The 27,745-nt window shown below is 41.0% G+C and overlaps 1 protein-coding gene across 3 annotated transcripts; it reads right to left on the bottom strand.

Moving 5' to 3' along the window:
- Positions 1-3,707: 3,707 nt before the first annotated feature.
- On the bottom strand, positions 3,708-27,039 carry LOC135512701 (coiled-coil domain-containing protein 178-like). 3 transcript variants are annotated; one of them, XM_064935000.1, is made up of 20 exons: positions 26,840-27,039; positions 26,584-26,667; positions 25,620-25,756; positions 25,447-25,505; positions 24,650-24,735; positions 24,185-24,388; positions 23,769-23,989; positions 23,535-23,677; positions 20,215-20,368; positions 19,934-20,029; positions 19,683-19,819; positions 19,390-19,573; positions 18,635-18,697; positions 18,310-18,471; positions 18,096-18,209; positions 17,689-17,834; positions 17,248-17,407; positions 10,705-10,854; positions 7,268-7,402; positions 3,708-4,444 (listed from the first exon to the last, which is right to left on the bottom strand). In XM_064935000.1, exons 2-20 carry the CDS (start codon positions 26,639-26,641, stop codon positions 4,268-4,270), a joined length of 2,586 nt encoding a protein of 861 aa, XP_064791072.1. In that variant the 5' UTR covers positions 26,642-26,667; positions 26,840-27,039; the 3' UTR covers positions 3,708-4,267. The 3 variants fall into 3 exon arrangements, 2 of the variants coding, with proteins under 2 accessions (XP_064791072.1, XP_064791085.1); XR_010451449.1 differs by lacking the exons at positions 3,708-4,444; positions 7,268-7,402; positions 10,705-10,854 and adding exons at positions 12,211-13,327; positions 14,400-14,583; XM_064935013.1 differs by lacking the exons at positions 3,708-4,444; positions 7,268-7,402; positions 10,705-10,854 and adding an exon at positions 13,472-14,583.
- Between the last annotated feature and the right edge of the window lie 706 nt (positions 27,040-27,745).

Below are 27,745 nucleotides of genomic sequence, written 5' to 3'. Positions count from 1 at the left end.
CCTGTTGCAGAAGAACTTTAAAACGTGTAGTGTATTTGACATTTAAAAAGGCTTTTGAAGCAAACAGGCTCAAATTAGGATCATTCATCTGGAGTCATTGCATTTTTCTAAATACTCCTATTTCCTCAAGGTATTTTGGGGGAAAGAGCTGGATCCCAGCTTCGTAAGGCACTGATCTGAAAGACTGTTAGATCCATTAACCTGCATGGCCATCTTAGACAACAGCCCAGTTGAGGAATCACACAATACAACAAATAAACTAAATTGCTACCCTTGACATGTGATGAAAAGAACACAACTCAGTAGTAGTGTGTCCAAGATGGCTAACGCCACTGCCACTGCCGCACCACGACTGGTCATGCCGACAAATACTCCATCCTCTGTGCCTTCAACCGGCCTCCGTCGGAGGGCTACTAACTTTAAACGCCTTGTCGCCTGCTAGCGTAGTGGCGGGTTCCCTGTTCCATCTACTGCTGCCCCCTGGACACTATGATCACTTGGCTACATAGCTGATGCCTGCTGGACTGTCCATTAATCACGGTACTCCATTCGGTTTATTTATTTTTTATCTGTCGGCCCCAGCCGCGAACTCAGGCTCCGTGTGTAGTTAATCCGACCCTTTCTGCCTAGTCATCGCCATTTTACCTGCTGTTGTTGTGTTAGCTGATTAGCTGTTGTTGTCTCACCTGTTGTTTTAGCTAGCTCTCCCAATCAACACCTGTGATTACTTTATGCCTCGCTGTATGTCTCTCTCAAATGTCAATATGCCTTGTATACTGTTGTTCAGGTTAGTTATCATTGTTTTAGTTTACAATGGAGCCCCTAGTTCCACTCTTCATACCTCTGATACCTCCTTTGTCCCACCTCCCACACATGCGGTGACCTCACCCATTACAACCAGCATGTCCAGAGATACAACCTCTCTTATCATCACCCAGTGCCTGGGCTTACCTTCGTTGTACCCGCACCCCACCATACCCCTGTCTGCACATTATGCCCTGAATATATTCTACCATGCCCAGAAATCTGCTCCTTTTATTCTTTGTCCCCAACGCTCTAGGCGACCAGTTTTGATAGCCTTTAGCCGCACCCTCATACTACTCCTCCTTTGTTCCGCGGGTGATGTGGAGGTAAACCCAGGCCCTGCATGTCCCCAGGCACCCTCATTTGTTGACTTCTGTGATCGAAAAAGCCTTGCATGTCAATATCAGAAGCCTCCTCCCTAAGTTTGTTTTACTCACTGCTTTAGCACACTCAGCCAACCCTGATGTCCCTGCCGTGTCTGAATCCTGGTTTAGGAAGGTTTAGGAGATTTCCATACCCAACTACAACATTTTCCGTCAAGATAGAACTGCCAAAGGGGGAGGAGTTGCAGTCTACTGCAGAGATAGCCTGCAAAGTAATGTCATACTTTCCAGGTGCATACCCAAACAGTTCGAACTACTAATTTTAAAAATTACTCTCTCCAGAAATAAGTCTCTCACTGTTGCCACCTGCTACTGACCCCCCTCAGCTCCCAGCTGTGCCCTGGACACCATTTGTGAATTGATCGCCCCCCATCAAGCTTCAGAGTTTGTTCTGTTAGGTGACCTAAACTGGGATATGTTTAACACCCCGGCAGTCCTACAATCTAAGCTAGATGCCCTCAATCTCACACAAATCATCAAGGAACCCACCAGGTACAACCCTAAATCTGTAAACAAGGGCACCCTCATAGACGTTGTCCTGACCAACTGGCCCTCCAAATATACCTCCACTACAACACTCCTTCCGTGGCCTCCAACTGCTCTTAAACGCTAGTAAAACCAAATGCATGCTTTGCAACCATTCGCTGCCTGCACCCGCACGCCCAACTAGCATCACCACCCTGGATGGTTCCGACCTAGAATATGTGGACATCTATAAGTACCTTGGTGTCTGGCTAGACTGTAAACTCTCCTTCCAGACTCATATCAAACATCTCCAATCTAAAAGCAAATCTAGAGTCGGCTTTCTATTCCGCAACAAAGCCTCCTTCACTCACGCCGCCAAACTTACCCTAGTAAAACTGACTATCCTACCGATCCTCGACTTCGGCGATGTCATCTACAAAATAGCTTCCAAATACTCTACTCAGCAAACTGGATGCAGTTTATCACAGTGCCATCCGTTTTGTTACTAAAGCACCTATACCACCCACCACTGCAACCTGTAAGCTCTAGTCGGCTGGCCCTCGCTACATATTCGTTGCCAGACCCACTGGCTGAAGGTCATCTACAAGTCCATGCTAGGTAAAGCTCCGCCTTATCTCAGTTCACTGGTCACGATGGCAACATCCACCCGTAGCACACGCTCCAGCAGGTGTATCTCACTGATCATCCCTAAAGCCAACACCTCATTTGGCTGCCTTTCCTTCCAGTTCCCTGCTGCCTGTGACTGGAACGAATTGCAAAAATCGCTGAAGTTGAAGACTTTTTATCTTCCTCACCAACTTTAAACAGCTGCTATCTGAGCAGCTAACCGAACGCTGCAGCTGTACATAGTCCATCGGTAAATAGCCCGCACAAATATTGATATAATAATCATCATATCGAAGTAAACTTGGGAGTCATGCAATATGTTGTGTGGTTCAAACACTAAGACTCGGGAAACCAAGCAGTTTATTAGGCTACAGATTCAATAATTTATGATGAACTTCACAGGGTGGTGAAAGTGCACAGTAATCTTGATGCTCATTTTCAATAAATATCGATGGTCTGATTCTGGTGACATGATGATGCCGTTTGACAAATAAAAATATTCTGGCTCTTATCCATAATAATCTCGTCATGTAGGCCTAGACCACCTGTTTCTGCGAGTTGTTGACTAGAGAGCAAGTGCTTAGACCAGAGCAGGCAAATGTTCTATTTTAACGCAACAGAGTTGAAAATATGAAGGAAACTGATTGAACTTTGAACATATTTTCTTTATGCAGATTTTTGAAAATTTGCATGAAAATCTTTCGCCAATTGGATGGAAACCAAGATACTGTCTCCCTCTCTCAGCTTGTTGTTTCATACTGCCCCCCTCTGCCCTGGAAGGGAGGGAATAGGCCTCGGTGTCATCAACATACAGACGTCTCTATCAACCAGAAGACTGCAGACCCGGACCAACAATATCTATCACCTGGCTGAGTGACCTGATAGGAAATCACTGTCACTACTTGAGGTGAGTTCAAGAACATCTTGGCGAGAACAGATCTTACATGAACCCAATGGCCATCTCCATAGCTCAATAGTCCATTTCAGCCATAGTCTGAAATTGTCCCATCACAATAATCAAAATATAAACAATGCTGTGGTAATAATACTTGTATCACTAATATTTATGAAAGAGGAAAAGAAAAACTTTTGAAGTGTGTTTAATAAATATTAATGTGCCACAACATTATTGGGCCTATGAAGCAATGCTTAATGTTTGATGAATGCTTGATGAAATAATAAACATTTGTTTCCTCTTCCAAATAAATACTACGTGTGATTCAGGTGAGATGTGGCAAATTGAAAGCAGCGTTACCTGGGGGTTCTTCCGTTAGAAAGCCAGTTGGCTACTGCACCCCGCTACAAAACATCCTTTTGTAATGTGCACACTATTTACCCCTGGAATGCTCCAGGCTAATGTCTCAATGATGTTCACTCCTTTCTCAGGTCCTTCCCACAAAGGACTTAACTAATGATCCATGGACAAAATGAAGCATTTAAATTTATTCATTAATCATTCATCTCCAGCTCATTGAAAATGCTAAACTTCCACAAAATTAAGATTGAATATTGAAAAGTGATTGAGGGAGACAGCTTTCTAGAAGAGGGAGAGAGAAAATGAGAGAGGGATAAAAAAAAAATGAAACAACAACAACAAGTGTGCTTGTCTCCTGAGAGGAAGTGTTTTGCTCGGACATTGGTCCGGGTGGTCGAGGTAGTGTACTAAGTGGTAGTTAAGGTCACGGTGGGTTTTAGTAGTCCTGATTAGATCTCCAAATCTGGAGAAGCTTAGAATTTCTGTCAACACTGCCTGTAATTATTCTCTTTTCCAATTAATGGTGACATAGATTAATTATCTGATGAGGCAAAGCCAATTGCAATCATTCACCCTGCTAAAATTAGATCAGTCCTGGCAGCAGCATGAAAGTCACCTGTTTCATTGTTATGGATCTGCTGCTGGTGAGAGAGAGAGAGAGGGGGGGGGGGGTAGTGAGTTGAGTGAAGCGTGCTGGGGTAAGTAAGTTGTCTGGCACCAGGTGAATGTCCAATTACACTGTTATCTGAACTGTAGGCATCTTCTTCTTGTTCAACCCAATGGCATCCAGACCCGCTTGTTTGTTCCCTGCTGCTGTCTCCATCGTCGGAGCATCCTCACTGGTTGTTGAGTCATCTGCCAGAGAGTGCAGAAAGGCAGAAATGCGCCGGATTGCTTCTGACAACTCCTCCTGTTTGAATAAGAGAGCAAATAGAATCAATGAATACATTCTAATTAAGAAAACAGAGTGACGACAGTAGTCAGATGACGTTGAGTCGGGGAGATTAGAGAGGGAGAGCAGCAGCTTTGACGACAGACATACAGTAAAGACAACTCTAGTGTTGATGTGATGCTTTCTCCGTTCTCTGTCTGTTTCACTACTTGCTGCTTGCTCGACGTACTGTCTAGAGATAGTGAGAGTAAGTTACGCCCAGGGTCTTGTTCTTTATTTTGTGGAAGGAGAGAGCGAGAACAAGTACAAGAGAGAGAGGCTCCTGGTTGAACCATGGTCCAGGTTCAGTGCGCCTGTGTTTTAAAAATCTCAGCATCCAGTTTTTCTATTAAACTGCCTTGCACTGTCAACCAACTTGGGAATCTGAACCGGCCTAGCCATGCAGAAACTCTCTGACTAACAATTATATCAGAAACAGGATCTTGGATTACTGTCCCTGGAGACTGGGGCGAGTGGGCGTCTGCTACTATCATTACTGGCCATTCAACAAGCACTCTGCACTGTGAGCCTCGCCGCTGTTAGCCATTGTCAATTATGCCATCCCTGGTGTAAACTGGCAGAACACAAAAACTCAACTGCCAGTTCTGGCAGCGGTGTTACAGGATGACAGCGCCCCCACCATCACACACACCCACCATCCCACACCGCCCATTGCCTCCTCCTCTGAAGCTACTGCAAAGCAAGAAAATAAGTTACATTTGGCTTCATAATGCTAGTGTGGTGGAAGTGCAGACCTGACGCCTTGGTGGTGGAAGTGCAGACCTGACTTTTCTGATCTTCTGCCAAATAGGTGGATGGATTAGTATAGTACCCAGCAGGATTCAGTCCATGAAGACTCCATTTTGGTACATTTGTTTCATAATGTTTTGTTCTGTTGGTGCAAAGTGGGAACTGCTATGAGGCTATCACCATCAGTATGTAAAATATGCAGTGCATCACTGAGGGGCTTTGGTTTAAAAATGAACGTTACTCGGAGGGGCTTTCTGTTAAAAGTATGCACTGCTTTATTTGTAAGTGTGCACTACTTAGAGGGTCTTTGATTTTTAAGTGTGTACTACTCTGAGGGTCGTTGTGCTTAAAGTGTGCACTACTCTAAGGGGTCTTTCTAAAGGGTGTGCACTATTCTAAGGACCCTGAGTAAGGAAGCTTAGTAAGGAAGCTGTGCGTAGTGCGTAGTAAAGCCTGCTCTAGTCTGCAGGAGCCGGGTTGGGGGTTTAATGTGAGTAGCTGCTCTGCTCTGAGGGACCCTGTGCTGGGCTGTGACGGGTGACGGTGCGCTGCGCTTCAATACACCAGCTCTTTTGTCCTTCACACTCTGCAGCTCCCTGATAGCTCCTCCCTCCTCCTCCTCCTTTTCCTCCTCCTCCATGCTCCACTCCTCCCTGCTCTGCTCTACCCTCTGCTCTGTGTTCAGCTGCCTAGGGCCTCCCCTCCTCTCTTCGGGGCTAGACCTGGGAGACATGACTGCTCCCTCCCTCCCTGACTGACTGGCTGTAATGTCTGGCTGGATAAGACCAATCAAAAAGTATGTCGGCAATACAAAGGGGGAAGGAATGGATGGATAGGGAAATAATGACTGAATGTGTTATTGCTCACTGTGTAGAGAAGACTAGACACAGAGGGTCTGAAATTATGTCAAAACAATTCTATCTGGGAAGAAGTCTGATCGAATCAAATCAGTTGAATTATAATTTGAATTGCAATGAAGACCTAGACAAAACTTGTATTGTCTAAGTGTGTGGGACTGTGACATAGGTAATGGTAGTGCTAGCTTGGGAAAAGCCGATAGACATGGCTGGCTGTCACACCTGGATAGAAAGCAGGGGCAAGGAAACAATGCTGAATGTAAACACCTCTGTATAAAAAATATAATGGGTGAGAGAATGTGAATGGTTCCATGGTTGAATGGCACCTGCCTGCTACACTATGATGTTTGGTGAGGGTGCTACAGGACAGGACATTTGATAAAGATTCATCACTCTCCTTCTGTCCGCTTTGACCTCCTCTCACATCACACCACATATTAGCCACCCATTATCCAGTAATTGAAGATCTCCACTTCTCCATGCACCCCTGCAGATTTAGAATTACGTGCCTACTACTTTTTCAGCAAAACATGAGAAAGGTAGCTCGGGGTTATTCAACCTAGGAACACAGGAGGGTTTGTAGTTGTACCATAGATAGTTATCCAGTAGTAACAACACAATAAACATAAGGCAGCCACACAGCCAAACGTAATGTAGTGAATAAATATGCACCCTAACAGAGTGAATGTATAGTTCTCTGGAGAGGAGAAAGGGCTAGCTTCAGATGCCGGGTCGCAGCATGTCATAGGCACTCGCACCGAAACATCGTCAATCACGTCACTGTGCCGGCGTTGTGACGACTGGATATATGGAGGAAGGGTGATGGTGGCGTGTTTAATAACTGTAGTGTGATGACGCTACAGACGGCTGTGGTGACTGGTGAATGTTTTACTGTGGGTTAGTGGACTGGTTAGTTCCCTGACAATGGAGGCATGACGCTCAGCTCAACATGTTTTAACTTTGGGATGCCACACATGCTCAGCATTACATGAAGGCATTATGCTGTCATCAATTATTATACTCCCATTAAATTAATAAAATCTACTCATCCCATGAATCTTCCCAACACTTGAAAAAATGATTGTGATATACTGCAGGACTAGGCAGGCGGATTGGAGAATTGAATAAAACCCCATTGAACTGGAATGGTTGTAATGTTGTATGTGTGTGGATTCATCCTGTGAAACATACATACCTGGACAGTTTTTATGTTCTGGTTGTTTTCGTTAGAGAGGGTCTGGAAGCGGGCCAGTTCAGCCTGGCTATAGAGGCTGCGTTGTCTGAAGTATTTCACCACAGCTTTGTGCATCCTCTTCTGCAACAAAGAAATCTAGGAGGGGGCAGACAGGGAGAAAGAAGGAAGGGAAGAGAGAAGAGAGAAAAGGAATTGGTAAGGCAGGAGAGGAAATTAATGGCAGTGTTCAAGAAGAATGATGGAGGGGAATAGAGAAAGCAGTCAATAGCCCATTCTGCAGTACACAGGCCTGACAGGAATTTCATAGTCTCTTGGTTTCTCTGCCCACTCGTGTGCAGTCATCAGAATCCAGTCACATCTGGCTGCCAGGATGGGGGGTTAATTTTCTCTAAATGCTTCAGCAGTTTTGTTCTAGCTGAGGCAAACTCTGTGACTGCAAAGCTGATGAGTAAAATATTTCTACTTCACCCAGTTTAACTTTATATCAATCCCCTCAAGACATATTTTACACATACACACAGAGTCATGAACCCCCCACCGAAACTAGAAATTATTCCTAGTCTATTGGAAAGACATGATGCTCGCTTGCTTTATTATTTGAACACAGTTTCAAGCAAAGGGGTTTCTTTCAATTCTGATAGATGCCATTGCTTTTTCTCCCTCCATCTCTGCTTTCTTCATGCAAAGCTTATCATTGCTTGGCAATGTGTTCCCCAGTGCATAGAGAAACTAAAGCGAATTAGCTCAGCCATCTACTGCTGAAGGACAGACAATAACAGGAATTCTCTTCATAGCATGCCCTGTTAAAAACCTGTGCTGAGAGCTCCATCCACATAAACAAAACAATGCTTACATGCAGTGATGAGGCCACGTAAATGAACCATAAGGTAACTGATGCTACTGGAGGAGAAATAACACAAAGCAATTGAAAACCACTTTTAGGTTAGTGCTATCCTAGTAGATGGGGGTAGGTATGGTAGGTAACCATTATACAAAAAAAGGTATTTTGATATTGCCTAAAATTTGAGGAAAGTGTTGGGTTGGAGCATTGAAGCATTCAGCTATGTGCAGGTGATAAAAAATGTACCAATTGTAACATTGTAACTTACTATATAATGTCAACTAATAACAAATGCAATACATTCAGAATGTATCTTTGTGTACAATGTCTTATTACTATGGTGCTAACTACGTTTGTATTATAACAGGCCAAAGCCTATAAACCTTGGCTTGATGAGTCAGGCCAGTAGAGCGCCTTAGCAGGAGCTTCCATTGGCTCCCTCTGCTGAATATCAAACATTTTACAGGCTCTTCAAACAACTGAGAGCTTCTTCCATGTTTGGAGTGAACCAAGTCATTCCAGTACACAGTATTGCTATGGGCTGTCAAAACATGTGTGCTATGACGTGATCCCACCAGTGTGCTTTGTCCTTTGAAGCTTGTCTTTCTTCTCTGGGACAGAAGCAGGTTAGTTAGCCACTATGAATAAAACCCTGTAACATTGGGTATTGAGAATAACAACTGATAGAAATTAGATTGTCAGAGGGATATGCAAATCAGAAATCAAAAAACTAAAAGGAATTACATTACATGAAATCTGTTTCTATTTAGAATGAGAAAATGAGAGATGTTGGTAGGTGGTTCTGTACTAAATGTCTATGTCTAGAGCTGAAACAAACAGAAATGGTTAAGGAAGGCTAAATACAGAGTAAAGGAAAATCAGGCTTTGATCACGAGCGTGGAGAATCCTGCCCACAGGATTTTATTTCTGCATTTTTACTTGATAACATTCATTCAGTCAGATGAGGAATTGCTCAAGTAAAGGTATTAGTCATTTTGGAGAAACAAATCATGTCTATTGCTTATTGCCTGAAGCAGTGCATGTTTTATTTCCTGTTTGGGCTATAGAATATGGTCTTCTTCTGCAATTCCTTTTAAGATCAAAGTTAAATTGCGTCCCGGACCATAAAAACCGAAACGGTTGAAATGTTGTTTTCTGTAGCTTCTCTCACAACTATTCAACACCTTTAGGAGTATACGTTGTTCTGTAGTTTTCATTCAACACCTTTAGGAGTATACGTTGTTCTGTAGTTTTCATTCAACACCTTTAGGAGTATACGTTGTTCTGTAGTTTTCATTCAACACCTTTAGGAGTATACGTTGTTCTGTAGTTTTCATTCAACACCTTTAGGAGTATACGTTGTTCTGTAGTTTTCATTCAACACCTTTAGGAGTATACGTTGTTCTGTAGTTTTCATTCAACACCTTTAGGAGTATACGTTCTGTAGTTTTCATTCAACACCTTTAGGAATATACGTTGTACTGTAGTTTTCATTCAACACCTTTAGGAGTATACGTTGTACTGTAGTTTTCATTCAACACCTTTAGGAGTATACGTTGTTCTGTAGTTTTCATTCAACACCTTTAGGAGTATACGTTGTTCTGTAGTTTTCATTCAACACCTTTAGGAGTATACGTTGTTCTGTAGTTTTCATTCAACACCTTTAGGAGTATACGTTGTACTGTAGTTTTCATTCAACACCTTTAGGAGTATACGTTGTACTGTAGTTTTCATTTAAGACCTTTAGGAGTATACGTTGTTCTGTAGTTTTCATTCAACACCTTTAGGAGTATACGTTGTTCTGTAGTTTTCATTCAACACCTTTAGGAGTATACGTTGTACTGTAGTTTTCATTTAAGACCTTTAGGAGTATACGTTGTTCTGTAGTTTTCATTTAAGACCTTTGGGAGTATTAGCACTGAGAGTGTATTCTCTCTTTTTCTATTATTGACAATGTGCCTGCTATGTGTCTCCCTCCCATTGGCCAACCTAGCCCATTGGCCAACCTAGCCCATTGGACACCTAGCTCATTGGCCAACCTAGCCCATTGGCCAACCTAGTCCATTGGCCAACCTAGTCCATTGGCCAACCTAGTCCATTGGCCAACCTAGCCCATTGGCCAACCTAGCCCATTGGCCAACCTAGCCCATTGGCCAACCTATCCCATTGGACACCTAGCCCATTGAACAACCTAGTGAACAGAAGCAAACATAATGAAACATGTCACCTTGGAACACCTGTATAGTGAGCTTAGTCTTTATGCGTTTGCATGAATTACATCCACCTATCCTCTCTCTAATCTCCCCCTGGGCAGAAATACTACTATTTCACATCCATCATCCTCCTACACTAAGGTTATCTCATCAAGATCAGATTACTGCAGTCATCTCATTGGTTACCCAACTAAAACAATCTGAAAATTACTGACCATGCTAAGAAACATTCCAATCAAACGGCAAACTGGATATAATATAATTTAACATAATATCATATCATGATTTAAATGTATGATTCAATGATAGTGATTATGATTCAATATGTAAAGCTCTATAATTTTATAACATTAGGAAGTAGACACGTTCAGTAGAGAGCCTACCTGTTTGTGATCATAAAAAGATGCCTCTGCTCGATTCCTCTCGTCAAACACCCCAACAGCCCCCTGCTTGACGATCATCAGGACATTCTGAAGGGCTCTGTACTCGTGGGCCAACTCAACGTTCTCTCTTAGGGCTACCTTTAGGTCGGACTACAACACATACACATACAAACACACGTTCAGTTACAAGGTTTCACATATATTGATAACAAGGTGTCCTAACAATTTTAAGCACTTGACAGGACTTATGAGTGTGGTCCACAGTCAGAAAATATTGAGGAGACATGGCAGGTTGCAGCACAGTATGACTGAGGAGGTCCATCATGGTGGTTGGTTCCATAAACCCCTAGTGGAGGAGAGCTGCTACAGTCCTACCAAGGAACAATACATGCTGAAGCAGCAGTTATACTGCACTGTATACAGTACATGTTGAATGTCAGCTACTGTATGAGCGATCAAAGACAGGGATCACTGTCCCAGGCAAGGCTATAGAAAGGAGAGATAAACATTCTCATGAACCAATAGGCCTGGGTGTCAATCCATAGATATACAGTATGTATTTAGGGCATACTGTATACTCAGAATTATGACAGGCTTAAAATGAATTTACAATAACATTTGGTCATAGGTTATTTAGTAGGGGGAACAAGTACATGTGTGTGAGACTATATGAGTGTGCATACTACTGGATGTGTGTGCATACTACTGGATGTGTGTGCATACTACTGGAAGTGTGAGTCTTACAATCTAGGGCACACAGGGACAAGTACAGACAAACACTGACTGGACACTATTCTGGAAATCAAATAAATAACAATGACTGAGTAACGGTCTCTCTCTCTGCCTGCCCTCTTCTCAAGTCTCAACCCCATTCATTCCCAGAGTATTTGATCATTGTGCTGCTGTATCCTGGTGGTCTCGACTGTACTGTGCTGTACCTGCAGAACGAAGGAACATAATGAAGTGTGTCTCTGCAGTAAAACACAACAGCAGCAGCACTAAGGTGATGAGTTTAACCCAGCAGAAAGAGGGGAGGGGGGGCTGTAAACATGACAAATGCTTTCTATTGATTCCAGTTTTAATTACAGCAGGCAAGGCATGCAGCACTTCTGACTAAGCTCATCTGATGGCTGCTGTTATCTGAAGTGTAAATGGAACGAATTACACTTCATTGCCCATAAGAAGTCTGTAGTTTGGTTGCGTTGTTTACTTTATCCACGGTGACAACTACACAGAACGCCAGCTAGCTGCTTGATTACATTAATGAAGGAAGACACTATGTTGATGGTGGAAACGCTTTGGAAACGTTTGGGTTTGAGATCTTGACAGACATTTACAGTGCCTTCCGAAAGTATTCATACCCATTCACTTATTCCACATTTTGTCGTGTTGCAGCCTGAATTCAAAATGGATTAAATAAATAAAAACATTCTCATCCATCTGCACACAATACCCCATAATGACAAAGTGAAAACGTGTTTTTAGAATTTTTGCTAATTTATTGAAAAATAAATACAGAAATATCTAATTTATAGTATTCACACCGGTGTCCATATATTTAGAAATACTTTTGGCACTGATTATAGCTGTGAGTCTTTCTGGATAAGCCTCTAAGAGCTTTGCACACAGGGATTGTACAATATTTGCTCATTATTATTTTCAAAATTCTTAAAGTTCTGTCAAATTGGTTGTTGATCATTGCTAGAGTCTTGGCATAATATAACGACACAAGGCAAGACCCAGATGCAGACACAAGAGGCAGATGGTTTGAGTTCTGATATTTATTATAGTCCAAGGGGTAGGCAAAAGGGAGGTCGGGGACAGGCAAGAGTTCATAACCAGGTCAGAGTCCAATACGGTACAGGCCGGCTGGCAGGCTCGAGGTCAGGGGCAGGCAGACTCAGAGTCAGGACAGGCAAAGGTCAGAACCAGGTCAGAGTCCAATACGGTACAGGCCGGCTGGTAGGCTCGAGGTCAGGGGCAGGCAGACTCAGAGTCAGGACAGGCAAAGGTCAGAACCAGGTCAGAGTCCAATACGGTACAGGCCGGCTGGCAGGCTCGAGGTCAGGGGCAGGCAGACTCAGAGCCAGGACAGGCAAAGGTCAGAACCAGGTCAGAGTCCAATACGGTACAGGCCGGCTGGCAGGCTCGAGGTCAGGGGCAGGCAGACTCAGAGTCAGGACAGGCAAAGGTCAGAACCAGGTCAGAGTCCAATACGGTACAGGCCGGCTGGCAGGCTCGAGGTCAGGGGCAGGCAGACTCAGAGCCAGGACAGGCAAAGGTCAGAACCAGGTCAGAGTCCAATACGGTACAGGCCGGCTGGCAGGCTCGAGGTCAGGGGCAGGCAGACTCAGAGTCAGGACAGGCAAAGGTCAGAACCAGGAGGATGAGAAAAACAGAGACTGGTAAAAAAAACAGGAGCTAGTAGAAAAACGCTGGTTGACTCGGCAAACAAGACGAACTGGCACAGACAGACAGAAAACACAGGTATAAATACACAGGGGATAATGGGGAAGATGGGTGACACCTGGAGGGGGTGGAGACAAGCACAAGGACAGGTGAAACAGACCAGGTTGTGTCAGGTAGAAAATACACAGGGGATAATGTGGAAGATGGGCAACACCTGTAGGGGGGTGGAGACAAGCACAAGGTCAGGTGAAACAGACCAGGTTGTGACAATAGATGTCAAAGCAGATTTATGTCAAAACTGTAACTCAGCTATAACATTACAAAATTACAGATAGATTGTGGATTCTATCAATGTAATTGTCTGCATAATTTCCAATCCCCCATATATACTGTATATATTTTTTTATTTACTGTCTTCTTGGCAAGCAACTCCAGTGTAGATTTGGCCTTGTGGTGTAAGTTAATGTCCTGCTGTGTCTGTTGGAATGCAGACAAACCAGAGTTTCCTCTTGGATTTTGCCTTTGCTTAGCTCCATTCTGTATTTGTTTTTATCCTGAAAAACTCCCTAGTCCTTGATTACAAGCATACCGATGACATGATGCTGCCACCACTATACTTGAAAACATGGAGAGTGGTACTCAGTAATGTGTTGTATTGAATTTGCTCCAAACACAACACTTTGTAGTTAGGACAAAAAGTGAATTGCTTTGCCACATTTTTGCAGTATTACTTTAGTGTCTTGTTGTAAACAGAGTGCATGTTCTGGAATATTTGTATTCTGCACAGGCTTCTTTCTTTTCACTCTGTTAATTAGGTTAGTACTGTGGAGTAAATACAATGTTGATCTGTTCTCAGTTTTCTCCTATCACAGCCCTTAAACTCTGTAACTGTTTTATAGTCACCATTGGCCTCCTGGTGAAATCCCTAAGAGGTTTCCTTCCTCTCCGGTAACTAAGTTAGGAAGGACGCCTGTATCTTTGTAGTGACTGGGTGTATTGATACACCATCTAAAGTGTAATTAATAACTTTATCATCCTCAAAGCAATATTCAATGTCTGCTTTTTAATTTTTTTACACATCTACCAATAGGTGCCTTTCTTTGTGAGGCATTGGAAAACCTTCCTGGTCTTTATGGTTGAATCTGTGTTCGAAATTCACTGCTCGAGGGACCTCACTGTCACGTCTGCTCCCGCTCCCCCTCTCTGGCGCTCGAAGGCGCCAGGCTGCCCATCATTATGCACACCTGTCACCATCATTACGCACATCAGCGGTTCATTGGACTCACCTGGACTCCTTCACTTTGTCGATTGCCCCCTCTATATTTGTCTGTTCCTCAGTTTGATCCCGTCAGCATTAATGTTGTTTTGTTTCCCCTGTCCAGACGCTGTCCATGTTCTGTTTCATGTCCGTTATTTATTAAATGTTCACTCCCTGTACTTGCTTCTAGTATCCCAGCGTCTTTCATTACACTTACAGGTAATTGTATGTGTGGGGTACAGAGATGAGATAATGTTAAACACTATTATCGTAAACAGAGTGAGTCCATGCAACTTATTATGTGACTTGTTAAGCACATTTTTACTCCTGAACTTATTTAGGCTTGCCATAAGAAAGGTGTTGAATACTTATTGACTCAAGACATTTCAGCTTTTCATTTTTAATTAATTTGTAACAATTTTAAAACCATAATTCCACATTGACATTATGCGGTATTGTGTGTAGGCCAGTGACACAAAATCTAAATTAAATCTATTTCAAATTCAGGCTGTCACACAAAATGTGGGGAAAATGAACACTTTTTGAAGGCACTGTACCTGCTGAATAACTGGACTTCAGCTGATTTTGATTAATTTAATTTCAATTGACTCAGTGTATGGGGCGACTTCATGAGTTGAATGGAACTGTTTGTGGATACACAGTGTTTTGGTGAAAATTAGGTTAAGATTAGGGTTAAGGGTTTTGTTAAGGTTAGTGTTAAGGTAAGGGTTAGTTAGATTTTGGCTAGTTGGGCTGTCAATGGGATGCAGGTCAAAAAGTCCCCTTAGTGTCTCCCCACACACAAACCCAAGCCTCCTCTGAGCTGTTAGCAATACTAATGTGCTCTACCTGACAGTTAACATCCCAACAGTCAACATCCATGGTGACCTCTGGGGCCTTCCAATGATAATATGAGGTCAGCATCTTTCTCCTGTGTAATTTGATATCTCAATGTGTCCAGTCATTACTGTGTTTATTCGTTCTCTGAGTTCGCACGGCAGTTTCCAAATGCTTAGTGTACTTATTACGTTATGCTAATGTGGACATTATGTGTGTGCTGTATATTCAAATCAAATCGAAGTGTATTGGTCGCGTATACATATTTGCAGATGTTATTGCAGGTGCGATTTGGAGCCTGTGTTTCTAGCTCCAACAGTGCAGTAATAATACCTAGCAATACAAAACGATTACGCACATAATCCAAGAAGTAAAAAGAAAGAAGTTAATACATTTCAGAACGCGTATAGAAAGTATGGACAGTATATGAATAGAAACTGTGTACAGCAGTAGTTATATAGGACCTAATGAACATAATGATCAAATTAACCAATTTCCTTCTAACTTAACAGTCGCTGTAACTCTTGATCTTTTTATTTGGTGAGAGGGGCGATAGGCCTATTGTTGTTTCCATTACATTTTTTCAAGTGAAAAAGGCTAAAGCTATTTTTGCATGATTGCTTTTTATCAGGCTAATGGGACTTGTGTCTATGAGGAAGACTTCCTAATTCTTAAATTGTCTCACGCCAACAACTTCCTTAAAGTTGCTGCACTCGCGGATGCATGGCGGCCTAGCTCCATTGCCTTTTCTTGTTTTGAACTAATGCATTCTTGATCACCGTTTAATGAAACTCTATACCACATGGCGATTTCACATTAGATAAGCCATGTGAGACTCCCATCAGCCACGAGGCGGTGGCTGGGCTGATAATCCTGCATGCTGCAGATGAAAACCTTACAATAAATTGGGCTCTCCCATTAAAGGGGCAATCTGCAGTTGCTTCATCCATTTTTGGACTCATAAATTAATGATATATACCTATAAGTTTCTTGAAGAATATAACTGATAAATGATTCATGAGCTTAATTCAACTGTCTTACCCCTTCAGAACCCGATAAGCTTGTTTAACTGCAATGTTTGTAAACAAAGTAAATGTAAACAAACTCTATAGCCTCTAAGCATGGGTAAAACTATAATGTTGATCTCATTGATGATCACTCCATGCATCCATAGCTCTGTCTATGAATTTGAGAGTGGTAACATTTCTCCAGTCCCATTCCTCACCTTTTTACCGAAACAGGAGCGGGGACTCCCTTGGTTATTCTTTCAACTGCTGATTGCCACTTTAAAACAAGGCTTAAATATAAAATGTACACCACAGACATTTTGTACACTCATTTTGAGGTGAATACAAGAAACATTACATTGGTAAAAATGTGTTTTGTCAATGGTGTGAGGTTGGGAAGAATAGGCTTGTGTTTAAATTAATATGATGATTAAACATACAGGTAACTGAATAGAGCAAATGTCCAACCAAGATAGGTTCACCAATACAGGAGAGGCCTTCCCACTGGGCACAAACTGGGTGAATCAACATTGTTTTCAAGTCTTTTCAATGAAATTCCATTGAACCAACGTGGGATACATGAATTGAAGTCTGTGTTCAGTTGGTTATCAGTTTGGAAAAATACTTTCCAACAGTTAGTTGTCACTTCTTTAAAAAACACAACACGATTGACCTTGGCTTGTAATTCTAATTGCTTAGGATGCTGTTGTGGTCTTCTCACAACGGATTGTAGCGAGTAATTCTAGTGACACTAATCCACAAATAACTACACAATAAGCTGAGGACCCTTTCAGACTTTCTCTTGTGTTTGTTACCAATATACCACTTTGAAGACAATTGCCAATGGGCATGTTTGAAAACTAACAAATATTTTTAGCCTACCTGCTTTTAGCCTACCTAAATGTTACTGTACATGGTCTCAATTCCAGTAAGATTATCTGTATGAGGAATACCAGTAACACTACCATCCAATACAATGAGTACAACATAAACCAAACCACCTTGTATTAACCAAATGACCCAGTGTTTTACCTTGGTTTCCTCCATGTGTTGCTGTCTGGTTGTGAATAGAGTAGTGTGAGTTTGTACTGCTTGCTCAATCCGTTGTCGACAGTTGTTGATATCACGTTCTAAGGTGTTCATGATCAACGTAGCTGTTTGGTTTTTGAACTCTACGGCATCAAAGACGGACCTGATAAATACAGGTGAACGGCAATCAATTGATTTGGAATAATACCAAGCTGATTCCTGTGCTAATATCAATGATGGAAAAGCCAAGGCTCCAAAGTTAATGGTGACGCTTCACGCTCTGAGAACAGCATGAATCAAACTAATACATTCAAGTTTTCCAGGGTCTCTGGTGCAGCAGGCATACAATGATAATACATTCTAAATACTCTAGATAGGGTAGAAGGCCTATTATATTATATTAGCAGAACAGAGGGTGGTTGTGAGGAGAGGAGAGATTCTTACTGTAGTTCTTCAATGACACCTGGCATTGTGGCTGCTGTTTCCTCCATCCTGTCAGACCCTGTTCTGTACTCTTTGGACTTAGCAGTGAGGACTGTGATTCTGCTCAAGGCGTGGTCAAACCTCTTGGTAACATCTTGGTGTAATTCCTGTCAACAATAAACAAGATTGAAATGAATGAACCATGCGCCACAATGAAACTTGGCAGCATGATTTCAACATCAATAATTTTTATTAAGTCCCACCACCCACCTTGTGAGTTCAAATACATTACACTATCACTTGTAAATCATGTGTGTATATTAGGTGCAATACATTATATCATGAAATGTGTTGTGCTAATATCAATTACATTTCTCACATTTTCTTTTAAATATGGTGACTGTGTGTAAATCCTTGCTTTATCTTACCTTGACTGTATTTAGATGGTCACGTTTCAGGTTCCTTTCCTTTTCCAGACAATTTGTAGTGTTTTTGTGTTCTGTTAGAATATCACAGAGTTTCTCCCTTAAACGTTCAATTTTCTGAAACAGAGAAATTAATAATCAATTGAATTTAAAACACTCAACATATCTCACTAAAATGTTTGAAATACAGTAAACTGAACATAAAATGTTAGATTACCTCAGATTTATCATTGTAAATCTTTCTCAGTTTTTCCATTTCAATTTCCAGTTGTTTTGTAGCTGATGACACCTCTTCAAATTCCTTATGAAGTTCCCATCTGGCGTTTTCTGTGTTGTTTTGCTCCTGGTGTAATTCTGCTTTAAATGTTGTTAATGTATCCTAAAATACAGTTTAAAAATGTAACAAAACTGTTGTACACAAGGAATCATAGATCAGTTTTACGAGATTACTGGTTTCAGAACACAGCTGATTGTAAAAAGATGCTTGGCAGAACCAACCGTGAAAGTCAAAACTCTACAGAAGACAGACAGAAGAGATTTACCTTCAGAATGGCCATGGCTTTCATCTCGCTCATAATGTCTTTCTTCAGATTCTCAATCACTTTCTGAGGAGATATGTATATGTGTTGCATCAGTAACACTAGTAAAGAAGCCCACTTCATCATGGTACATGAATCTACTAGTGCATATCTGAATGTCTATCTGCAAGGGCTCTTTTCACAAACCCACCTTGATAGAGACTCCAAGCATGGATGAATCTCTAAAAGCATGTGCTTCTCTCACCGACAACTAATGCAGATTATGTGATTGACAATATCTAACGGAATTTGAATCTAAACATCAAACACTTGTGTCAATGAGGATATGCAACCTCATGTAGGATTCATTTATAAATCAGTGTCTCTCTAACTTACCCTCATAAATTCTGATAAAATGGATCTCTATGTGTTATGAGCATGGTACTACAGGTAAGAGTGCATGGATCTCTACAGATGTAAGATCTTCATTTGAGCCAGTTTGCTACAGCAGGAAATTAATCCTGCAGCGACAAGAAATGTAAATGATTCTGTGGATTATAATTCATGGACATTTTTGTAGTGGTTGATACATTTTTCATAAGGGAAAATCAAGTCTGAAATCTCAAAGTGGAAATTACAAACCTTTTTAAACCTCAAATACACCACAAGTTTTAAATGTCCTGCATTGCAAATTAAGATCTTACATCTGTAGCCTTGATCATACTACAGGTAAAAGTGTATGGATGTCGAGTTAAGTGCATGTCTCTTTCCACACGGACCCTCATCCTCTGCTCCTCCATGAAGGTCTGCTGCTCCAGCTCCTCCAGGTTGACCTTGGTGTTAGCGTGCATTGCTGCCACCTGGGACAACTCCTCCTTGGCCTCTTCTCTCTGTTCCTCATTCACACTGATCTTCTGTAGCATGCGCTTCCTCTCCTTCTGAAGCTGCTTCACCGCCTGCTCACTGATGGATGGACACACACGTAAGTATGCACACACACACAGCTATGTAAGTATGCATACACACACACACATACGTAAGTATGCACACACACACAAATTACATACAGTACCTCTCATAGATCGTGTTACTGTAGTCCTCAGTCTCTAGTTCATACTCTTTGTTTTCCTCATGGAGAGCCAAGATGTCCTGATGCTTCTTACAGAACACCTCCTCGGAGTGAGAGACCGCCGCTTCACCTGCAAGTCTCTGGAATATGCCCCGGATGCAGCGTTAGGAAGCAATAAATATGCAATAAGTCGTATGCAATAAATAAAGTATTGTGAGAAATATTCAACGTCAACAATAACTATCATCACTTACAGTTGCATGGACTTCTTTCTGCAGCTCTGAAATCTCTTCCTTTAATTGTGCAATTTTTCTACCTTCAACCTCAATAAATATGTTCAACTCCACAACCTGTGACCAAAAAATAACTATACATTGTATTCTCAATGTGTAAGGAACATTGGTGCATGTTTCAGCATATTCCTTAAGTATGATAAATACAGTTGTTCACAGTGATGAAAATCATTTAAGTTAATGACTGGCTCACATGTGCTGATGTAACATACAGTACACAGTTAGCACAGTACAGTACTCACCAGATCATTGACTGCAGTCTCCTGCACCTCTAGCACAGGGATATGTTGTGACATGTCTCCCAACTCCTCCTCCTTCAAAGCTACCCTCTCCTCTGTCTCCTTCAATGTAATGCAGTAGCCATCCCAATAATCTATCAGCTGCTGGAACTCAGTTCTGGACAAAATAATACAATCATCTTTTGAAGTGAAATTATTCATAAACTTTGCATTTAGGGCTAATTGCGCAAACTGCAAGCATGGCGCAACAGTTGTAAGTACTTTATAACAACACTGTCAGGTTAAGTTACCGCGTGATTACAGAGATATTTGAGATTTAACAGGGCAGATTACTTGGACAATTATTCCTTGGTTCCTTCTGGTTCCTTTTAACCTAAAAAAAACTTTGGGTAACTATCAGATACTGTATGTGAGGACAGACGCTGGGAGATGAGAAGAAGGTACAGGGAGTGAACATTTAATAAATAACAAACATGAAACAAAACACGGACAGCGTCTGGATAGGTGAAACATAACGACGTTAATGCTGACACAGGAATCAAACTGAGGAACAGATACAGTTAAAGTTAGAAGTTTACATACAATTATGCTGGAGTCATTAAAACTTGTTTTTTTAACCACTCCACAAATTAATTGTTAACAAACTATAGCTTTGGCAAGTCGGTCAGGACATCTACTTTGTGCATGACACAAGTAATTTTTCAAACAATTGTTTACAGACAGATTATTTCACTTATCACAATTCCAGTGGGTCAGAAGTTTACATACACTAAGTTGACTGTGCCTTTAATTAGGGCTAGGCCCCTTTTTTCTCAATTTCTGCCTGAATGACGTGCCCAAAGTAAACCGCCTGTTGCTCAGGCCCTGAAGCAAGGATATGCATATAATTGGTACCATTGGAAAGAAAACACTTTGAAGTTTGTAGAAATGTTAAAATAATGTAGGAGAATAACACAATAGATATGGTAGGAGAAAATCCAAAGAAAAACTAATAATAATGTTTTTGAGAGACCATCCTCTTACAATAACAATAATAAGGTCATACTGACAATTAACCCCCTGGATGCAATTCCTATGGCTTGCACAGGGTGTCAGCAGTCTATGTTCAAGGTTTCAGGCTTGTAACTTCAAAAAGGAATAAGAAGATTAGTTTTAGGACAAGAACATAGTCTTGGAAATGTGTGTTTGGGCGCACCATGAAGACCTGGTAAAATTGGTTTCCTATTGAACATACTTCTTTCCGTATAAATATTATAGTTTGATTACATTTTAGGGTACATGAGGAGTAAATAGAAACGTATTTTGACATGTTGAAACAAAGTTTAGGGGTAGATTTTCGGATGTTGAACGAGTGGACTACTCAAATCGATGGCGCCAACTAAACTGCTTTTTTTTATATAAAGAAGGATTTCATCTAACAAAACGACACTACATGTTATAGCTAGGACCCTTTGGGTGACAAATCAGAGGAAGATTTTCAAAAAGTAAGTGAATATTTAATCGCTATTTGTGAATTTATGAAACCTGTGCGGGTGGAAAAATATTTTGAAATGGGGCGCCGTCCACAAACAATCGCATGGCATGTTTTCGCTGTAATAGCTACTGTAAATCGGACAGTGCAGTTAGATTAACAAGAAATTAAGCTTTCAACCGATATAAGACACTTATATGTACCTAAATGTTTCATTTCCATAATTTTTAGGATTATTTATTTGAAGTGCGCGCCCTCCAGTTTCACCGGAAGTAAAAGGGCCTATAAACAACTTGGAAAATTCCAGAAAATGGTGTCATGGCTTTAGAAGCTTCTGATAGGCTAATTGACATAATTTGAGTCAATTGGAGGTTACCTGTGGATGTATTTCAAGGCCTACCTTCAAACTCAGTGCCTCTTTGCTTGACATTATGGGAAATTCAAAAGAAATCAGCCAAGACCTCAGAAAAACAAATTGTAGACCTCCACAAGTCTGGTTCATCCTTGGGAGCAATTTCCAAATGCCTGAAGGTACCACGTTCATCTGTACAAATAATAGTACGCAAGTATAAACATCATGGGACCACACAGCCGTCATACCACTAAGGAAGGAGACGCATTCTGTCTCCTAGAGATGAACGTACTTTGGTGCGAAAATCAATCCCAGAACAACAGCAAAGGACCTTGTGAAGATGATGGAGGAAACAGGTACAGAAGTATCTATATCTACAGTAAAATGAGTCATATATCGTCATAACCTGAAAGGCCGCTCAGCAAGGAAGAAGTCACTGCTCCAAAACCGCCATAAAAAAGCCACACTATGGTTTGCAACTGCACATGGGGACAAAGATTGTACTTTTTAGAGAAATGTCCTCTGGTCTGATGAAACAACAATAGAAATGTTTGGCCATAATAACCATTGTTATGTTTGGAGGAAAAAGGGGGAGGCTTATAGGGTGAAGAACAGCATCCCAACCGTGAAGCACGGGGTTGGCAGCATCATGTTGTGGGGTTGTTTTGCTGCAGGAGGGACTGGTGCACTTCACAAAATAGATGGCATCATGAGGTAGGAAAATTATGTGGATATATTGAAGCAACATCTCAAGACATCAGTCAGGAAGTTAAAGCTTGGTCGCAAATGGATCTTCCAAATGGACAATGACCCCAAGGATACTTCCAAAGTTGTGGCAAAATGGCTTAAGGACAACAAAGTCAAGGTATTGGAGTGGTTATCACAAAGCCCTGACCTCAATCCTGTAGAAAATCTGTGGACAGAACTGAGAAAGCATGTGCGAGCAAGGAGGCCTATAAACCTGACTCAGTTACACCAGCTCTGTCAGGAGGAATGGGCCAAAATTCACCCAACTTATTGTGGGAAACTTGTGGAAGGCTTCCCAAAACATCTGACCCAAGTTAAACAATTTAAAGGCAATGCTACCAAATACTAATTGAGTGTCTGTAAACTTTTGGGTCTGAGGGAAAAAATAAATGCTGAAATAAATCATTCTCTCTACTATTATTCTGACATTTCACATTCTTAAAATAAAGTAGGGATCATAACTGACCTAAGACAGGGAATTTTTACTAGGATTAAATGTCAGGAATTGTGAAAAACTGAGTTTAAATGTATTTGGCTAAGGTGTATGTAAACTTCTGACTTCGCCTGTAGATATAGAGGAAGCAATCAACAAAGTAAGGAGTCCAGGTGAGTCCAATGAAGCGCTGATGTGCGTAATGATGGTGATAGGTGTGCATAATGATGGGCAGCCTGGCGCCCTTGAGTGCCAGAGAGGGGGAGTGGGAGCAGGCGTGACACTGTAATACTATTTAATATGCTGTATACTGTACTCACAGTCTGTCATTTAGCAGATTCCTGATGCCCTTAAGTTCATTGAACATCAACCCTCTATCCTCATCTGCTTTCAGTTCTTCCTTTCTCATCTCTTCTTGAAAACTCTTCAGTTCACTGAAGGTCTTTGAAAATGTCTCAAGGGCCTAAAATAAAAATATATATAAATATATGCAATATATATGTGATAATAACAGTGTAGAAAAAAACTTGAACAAAATTAATTGTGAACAGTACCTTATGTTGAGCCGTATTAATTTGGATCATGAAATCGCTCTCCAGCTGCAGTTTTTCCTTCACCAGAGGCCCATTTTTCTTGATGAAATCAATGTCCTCATTTAACCGCCGATTCAGAACTTCTGTCTTGATCAATCTATCTGTCACTTGGTGAAGTTTATCTCTTCTCATTTTCAGATGCCATTTCAATTCACTGATGTCTCTGGTACAGGCCTCGTGCTCTGGAGAGAAACAGCACATATCCAGGTTTCAAGTAAAGTTGCACTATAAGCAATATATAAAGAACTTACCAAACCTACTAGATTACAGTTTATTTTGTCTTCAACAACAAGTGTTGCAAAACAATACTCCTAATAAAAGAGTGATAACAACATGAATGACCTTTAAGGGATCTTTGTCTTTTGCCACTGACTGACCTTTCTGGACAGCTACAGGGAACTCCTGCTGCTTCCACAGTGAAATACTATACATTTTCCTCCCTAAAGTTCTCCTTCTCTTCTTCTCCGACTGTAGAGCCTCCTCTGCATCCTGGCGATCAGCTTCCAGACGTTCAATCAGATACACTACTTCTACCAGGACGTCCGTGGTTTCCTTACGCAGCGGAGACAACAGGTCACCCTCTGTATTAAGGAAGAGAGATACTCGTATAGTATACCAGTAGCCTTATCTAATGAAAAATATTGGTAATTGTCAGATGACCTAAGCTAAAATAAAATAAACTACAAGTGGACTCATAGTACAGAAAGCATCTGCAAACAATAGGGGCTGTACTGTATATGGTTGATTCAAAATAGTGTGCATGTTATAGATGCCATTATAGATAGATGCCACTGTATCCCTCTCATTTGAGAAAAAAAATAAAAAAAATAAAAAATATTCACCTCTTTCACCTCTTGCACTTAGTCCAATGCCTTCGATGTATAACTCTGTAGGTATCATTGAAGACACAGATTCACTGGAATTCAATCTGGAAAACATGGAACACATTTCTTCACAGACCTGAAGAAATAGGAACATTCATTGCTGTAAATGTAAAGCTTTAAATGAAGACAAATAAAACAATTGAATCAAACTGTATTCATCAGGTACACAGTTTAAAGAAGGTTTGAAAGGTGCAGCAAAATGCTTGTGTGCTAACTCCCTCAACATTACAGTACAATAACCAATAATAAATATCAATAATAAGAGTCAAGTTAAAAATAACAAGTAATAGATCAGTATAGATCATGAATGTGCTATGTCCAGTATGACTGTATTTACAAATATTGTGTCTTGGTCACGCAGTTGACAATAGCATATAATAGAACACCAACGTTGACTGTGTTTGTGTGGGTGTGTGTGTATATTTGTGTGTGAGTCAATGTGCATGTGTGTGCTTGTGTGGGTTTGTTTATAGGTTGTTGTGGACGTGTTAAACAATACCCCACAAGAGTAGTAAACGAACAAAAATTTGACCAACAGGGGACATTTTTTTGGTCCCCACAAGGAAAAAGGCTATTTCTAGCGTGTTTAGGTTAGAATTAGTGCTGGGGTTAGAATTAGGGTTAGGGGTTAAATGTTAGGGTTAGGAGTTAGGGTTAAGATTAGATTTTGGGGTTAGGGAAAATCGGACTTTGAATGGGTTGGAGTTGGAGGTGACACATAGGACATAACATAGGTCCAAAAAGATACATCTTACCTAAAAGTTTTGCTTTTTTGCTGTTTTTCATGAGACATCTGATGCTGAACATTTCCTGCCTGGTAGAGGAGACAGGCAGACAAATGACAGACATTTATTTTTTTTCTTCATATTTTTAACTCATAATAATTAACTCAAAAAGCTTTTTTGCATGATCACACTTTGAATCTTACCTGTTGACACCAGTTCTCCACTTTCCTCTTCAGCTCCTGAATATGGCAAACAGCTTTGTTGACGCACGGCGAGGGTGTGTTAACCAGGGCACAACTGCGACGTCTGCTGGGGCACACTGCTTGAAGATCTACCTGATCTTAAAAGATATCAGAAATGACCAGCCGTAAATCAAATTGAAGAGTTAGACCTATGCCCCGATTCATGATAATTTGGGGTTGGCTTGATGAAAAGCCAAAAACACATAACTGCTTTCCATAAATATGATACATACAAACAACAGTATGACAGTATAACATAAGGAATCATTAATATGACATTTGTATCCCTTAAAATCCGACACAAAAATATAGTATATTGGACACATATTCCACTTTGTGTGAAAGAGACTTACTGTACACAGTGTTATGACAATAAGACAATGATCTTATATAATTTCCACTATCACCCATAAATGTCCATATAACCAATCACTGTATTGTAAGCATCAGGGAATAGGCCAAGGGCCAGGGAAGCTTAATTTGAGCCTCCTGTGGCAGACTCGAGGACAATATAGGCTTAGTGGTGGAAGGGTGCCATCTGGCTGCAGTATGGCTCCTGGCCTAAATGCACAATATTGAAACAGATATCCTACTCAGTCTAACATACACTTTAGGCCAGTGCTTTCAAGGCACAACATAGCCTACTCTATGTAAGATGATGCTGCAGCTGGAGCGCTCATATGAAATATGATTAAGCAAGTGGGCGACTTTCACCTTTTGTCATGGACTGTAATGTGAGAGAACATTACCTGCTGTTGTGGCAATCTGTCTCAAGTGTCTCTTTAGAAGCAAGACAATGTGCGATGACAGACAGTATCCCCATTGTATAACAATGCTACCACCTGTATCTCTGTTCTGTTTCAATTGCCTTTCAAGTGTTTAGGTGTGTGAGTGGTTTATTATTTGTGCAAAATTTCATTCAAACCTTGTAAACTTGGCCCGTCTTCCCTTGATGGAAATCTGAGTGGTTCAACTTCAGGCATTGTCGCAATATGCAATCTCCACAATACTATGCAAAAAAACAAATTATTGTTAGTTAGATCAATGTTGGTGAAATTAAATCACTTATTTGCTACCTTTACATCTTGCCACTGTGCAAACTAATGGCAAAGCTGTGTGTCATGTCTTATGTTATGGCGTGGAAGAAAGTCGAAGCGTGAGCGAGTTGGCTATCAACTTACTTGTTCCCAGAATGGATAGGCCTTCATTCTTTTAAAATGGTAACATCTTGATTCAGGCGCTGTAACTACCACCGATACGTTATCTGGAAACAATATATCCGATGAAATTTTCAACTAAGTTTATTTTATGACCAGAAAGTTACAAGAAAGGAGTTGTAATGTCCCGTGTGATTCTATTCCGTGTTGAATAGCTGCGTAAACTTCCCGTGTCACATGGTTGCTAAGCAACAAGCAAAGGGCTGCATTCAAGAGCAGTAGTAGAGGTTTGTTCACTGTACTTTATAATATGACAAATAATAACCCCTCACGGCTTCTCGAGGCCCTTTGCATGGCACAGGCATTGCTCGTCTGCCATCTAAGTTAGTGGGACATATTATGCGTTGTATTAATTCAGAGGAACGTTTTCACCAAGTTTAGGCTAAAGTCTAGACATTTTGAGACACTATAACAGCATTTTAGGATGTTAAGTTGCATGAAGTTTCCCAGTGAAACTGTTTGGCTGACTAGAGGAATAACAAATGTAATTATACTAGGGTAAGTAAGGCTTGTTGTAGAAACGAGTCATGAAGCAAGTTAGCCAATGAATGAAAGGACAATGGGGCATCACATTTGTGTTAAGCAGCAATTGCACATGCATTCATTACAAGTACAACATAAAAATGAGCTGTTTGTTGATCATTAATTGATGAGATACCAACACAATACATGTCACTTCCTACTGGCAATCAATGCCATTTCCACTTAAAGCACAATTGAATGCTCTAGAAGTTAAACAAAATAAGGAGTATACATTATATGCCTACCATTCTTAGATCTGTGAGACAGGTTCTAAGATAGGGCAGGGTCAATAATACCTTAACTGGATACAGGTATGGAAGCATGCAAGACAGGACTATCACAAAATAT

This window comes from Oncorhynchus masou, chromosome 3 (genome assembly GCF_036934945.1).
Source record: "Oncorhynchus masou masou isolate Uvic2021 chromosome 3, UVic_Omas_1.1, whole genome shotgun sequence".
NCBI classification, from domain to species: domain Eukaryota; kingdom Metazoa; phylum Chordata; class Actinopteri; order Salmoniformes; family Salmonidae; genus Oncorhynchus; species Oncorhynchus masou.
The sequence above is the reverse complement of the archived record's forward strand: the minus strand, read 5'-3'. Positions and strand labels throughout refer to the sequence as shown.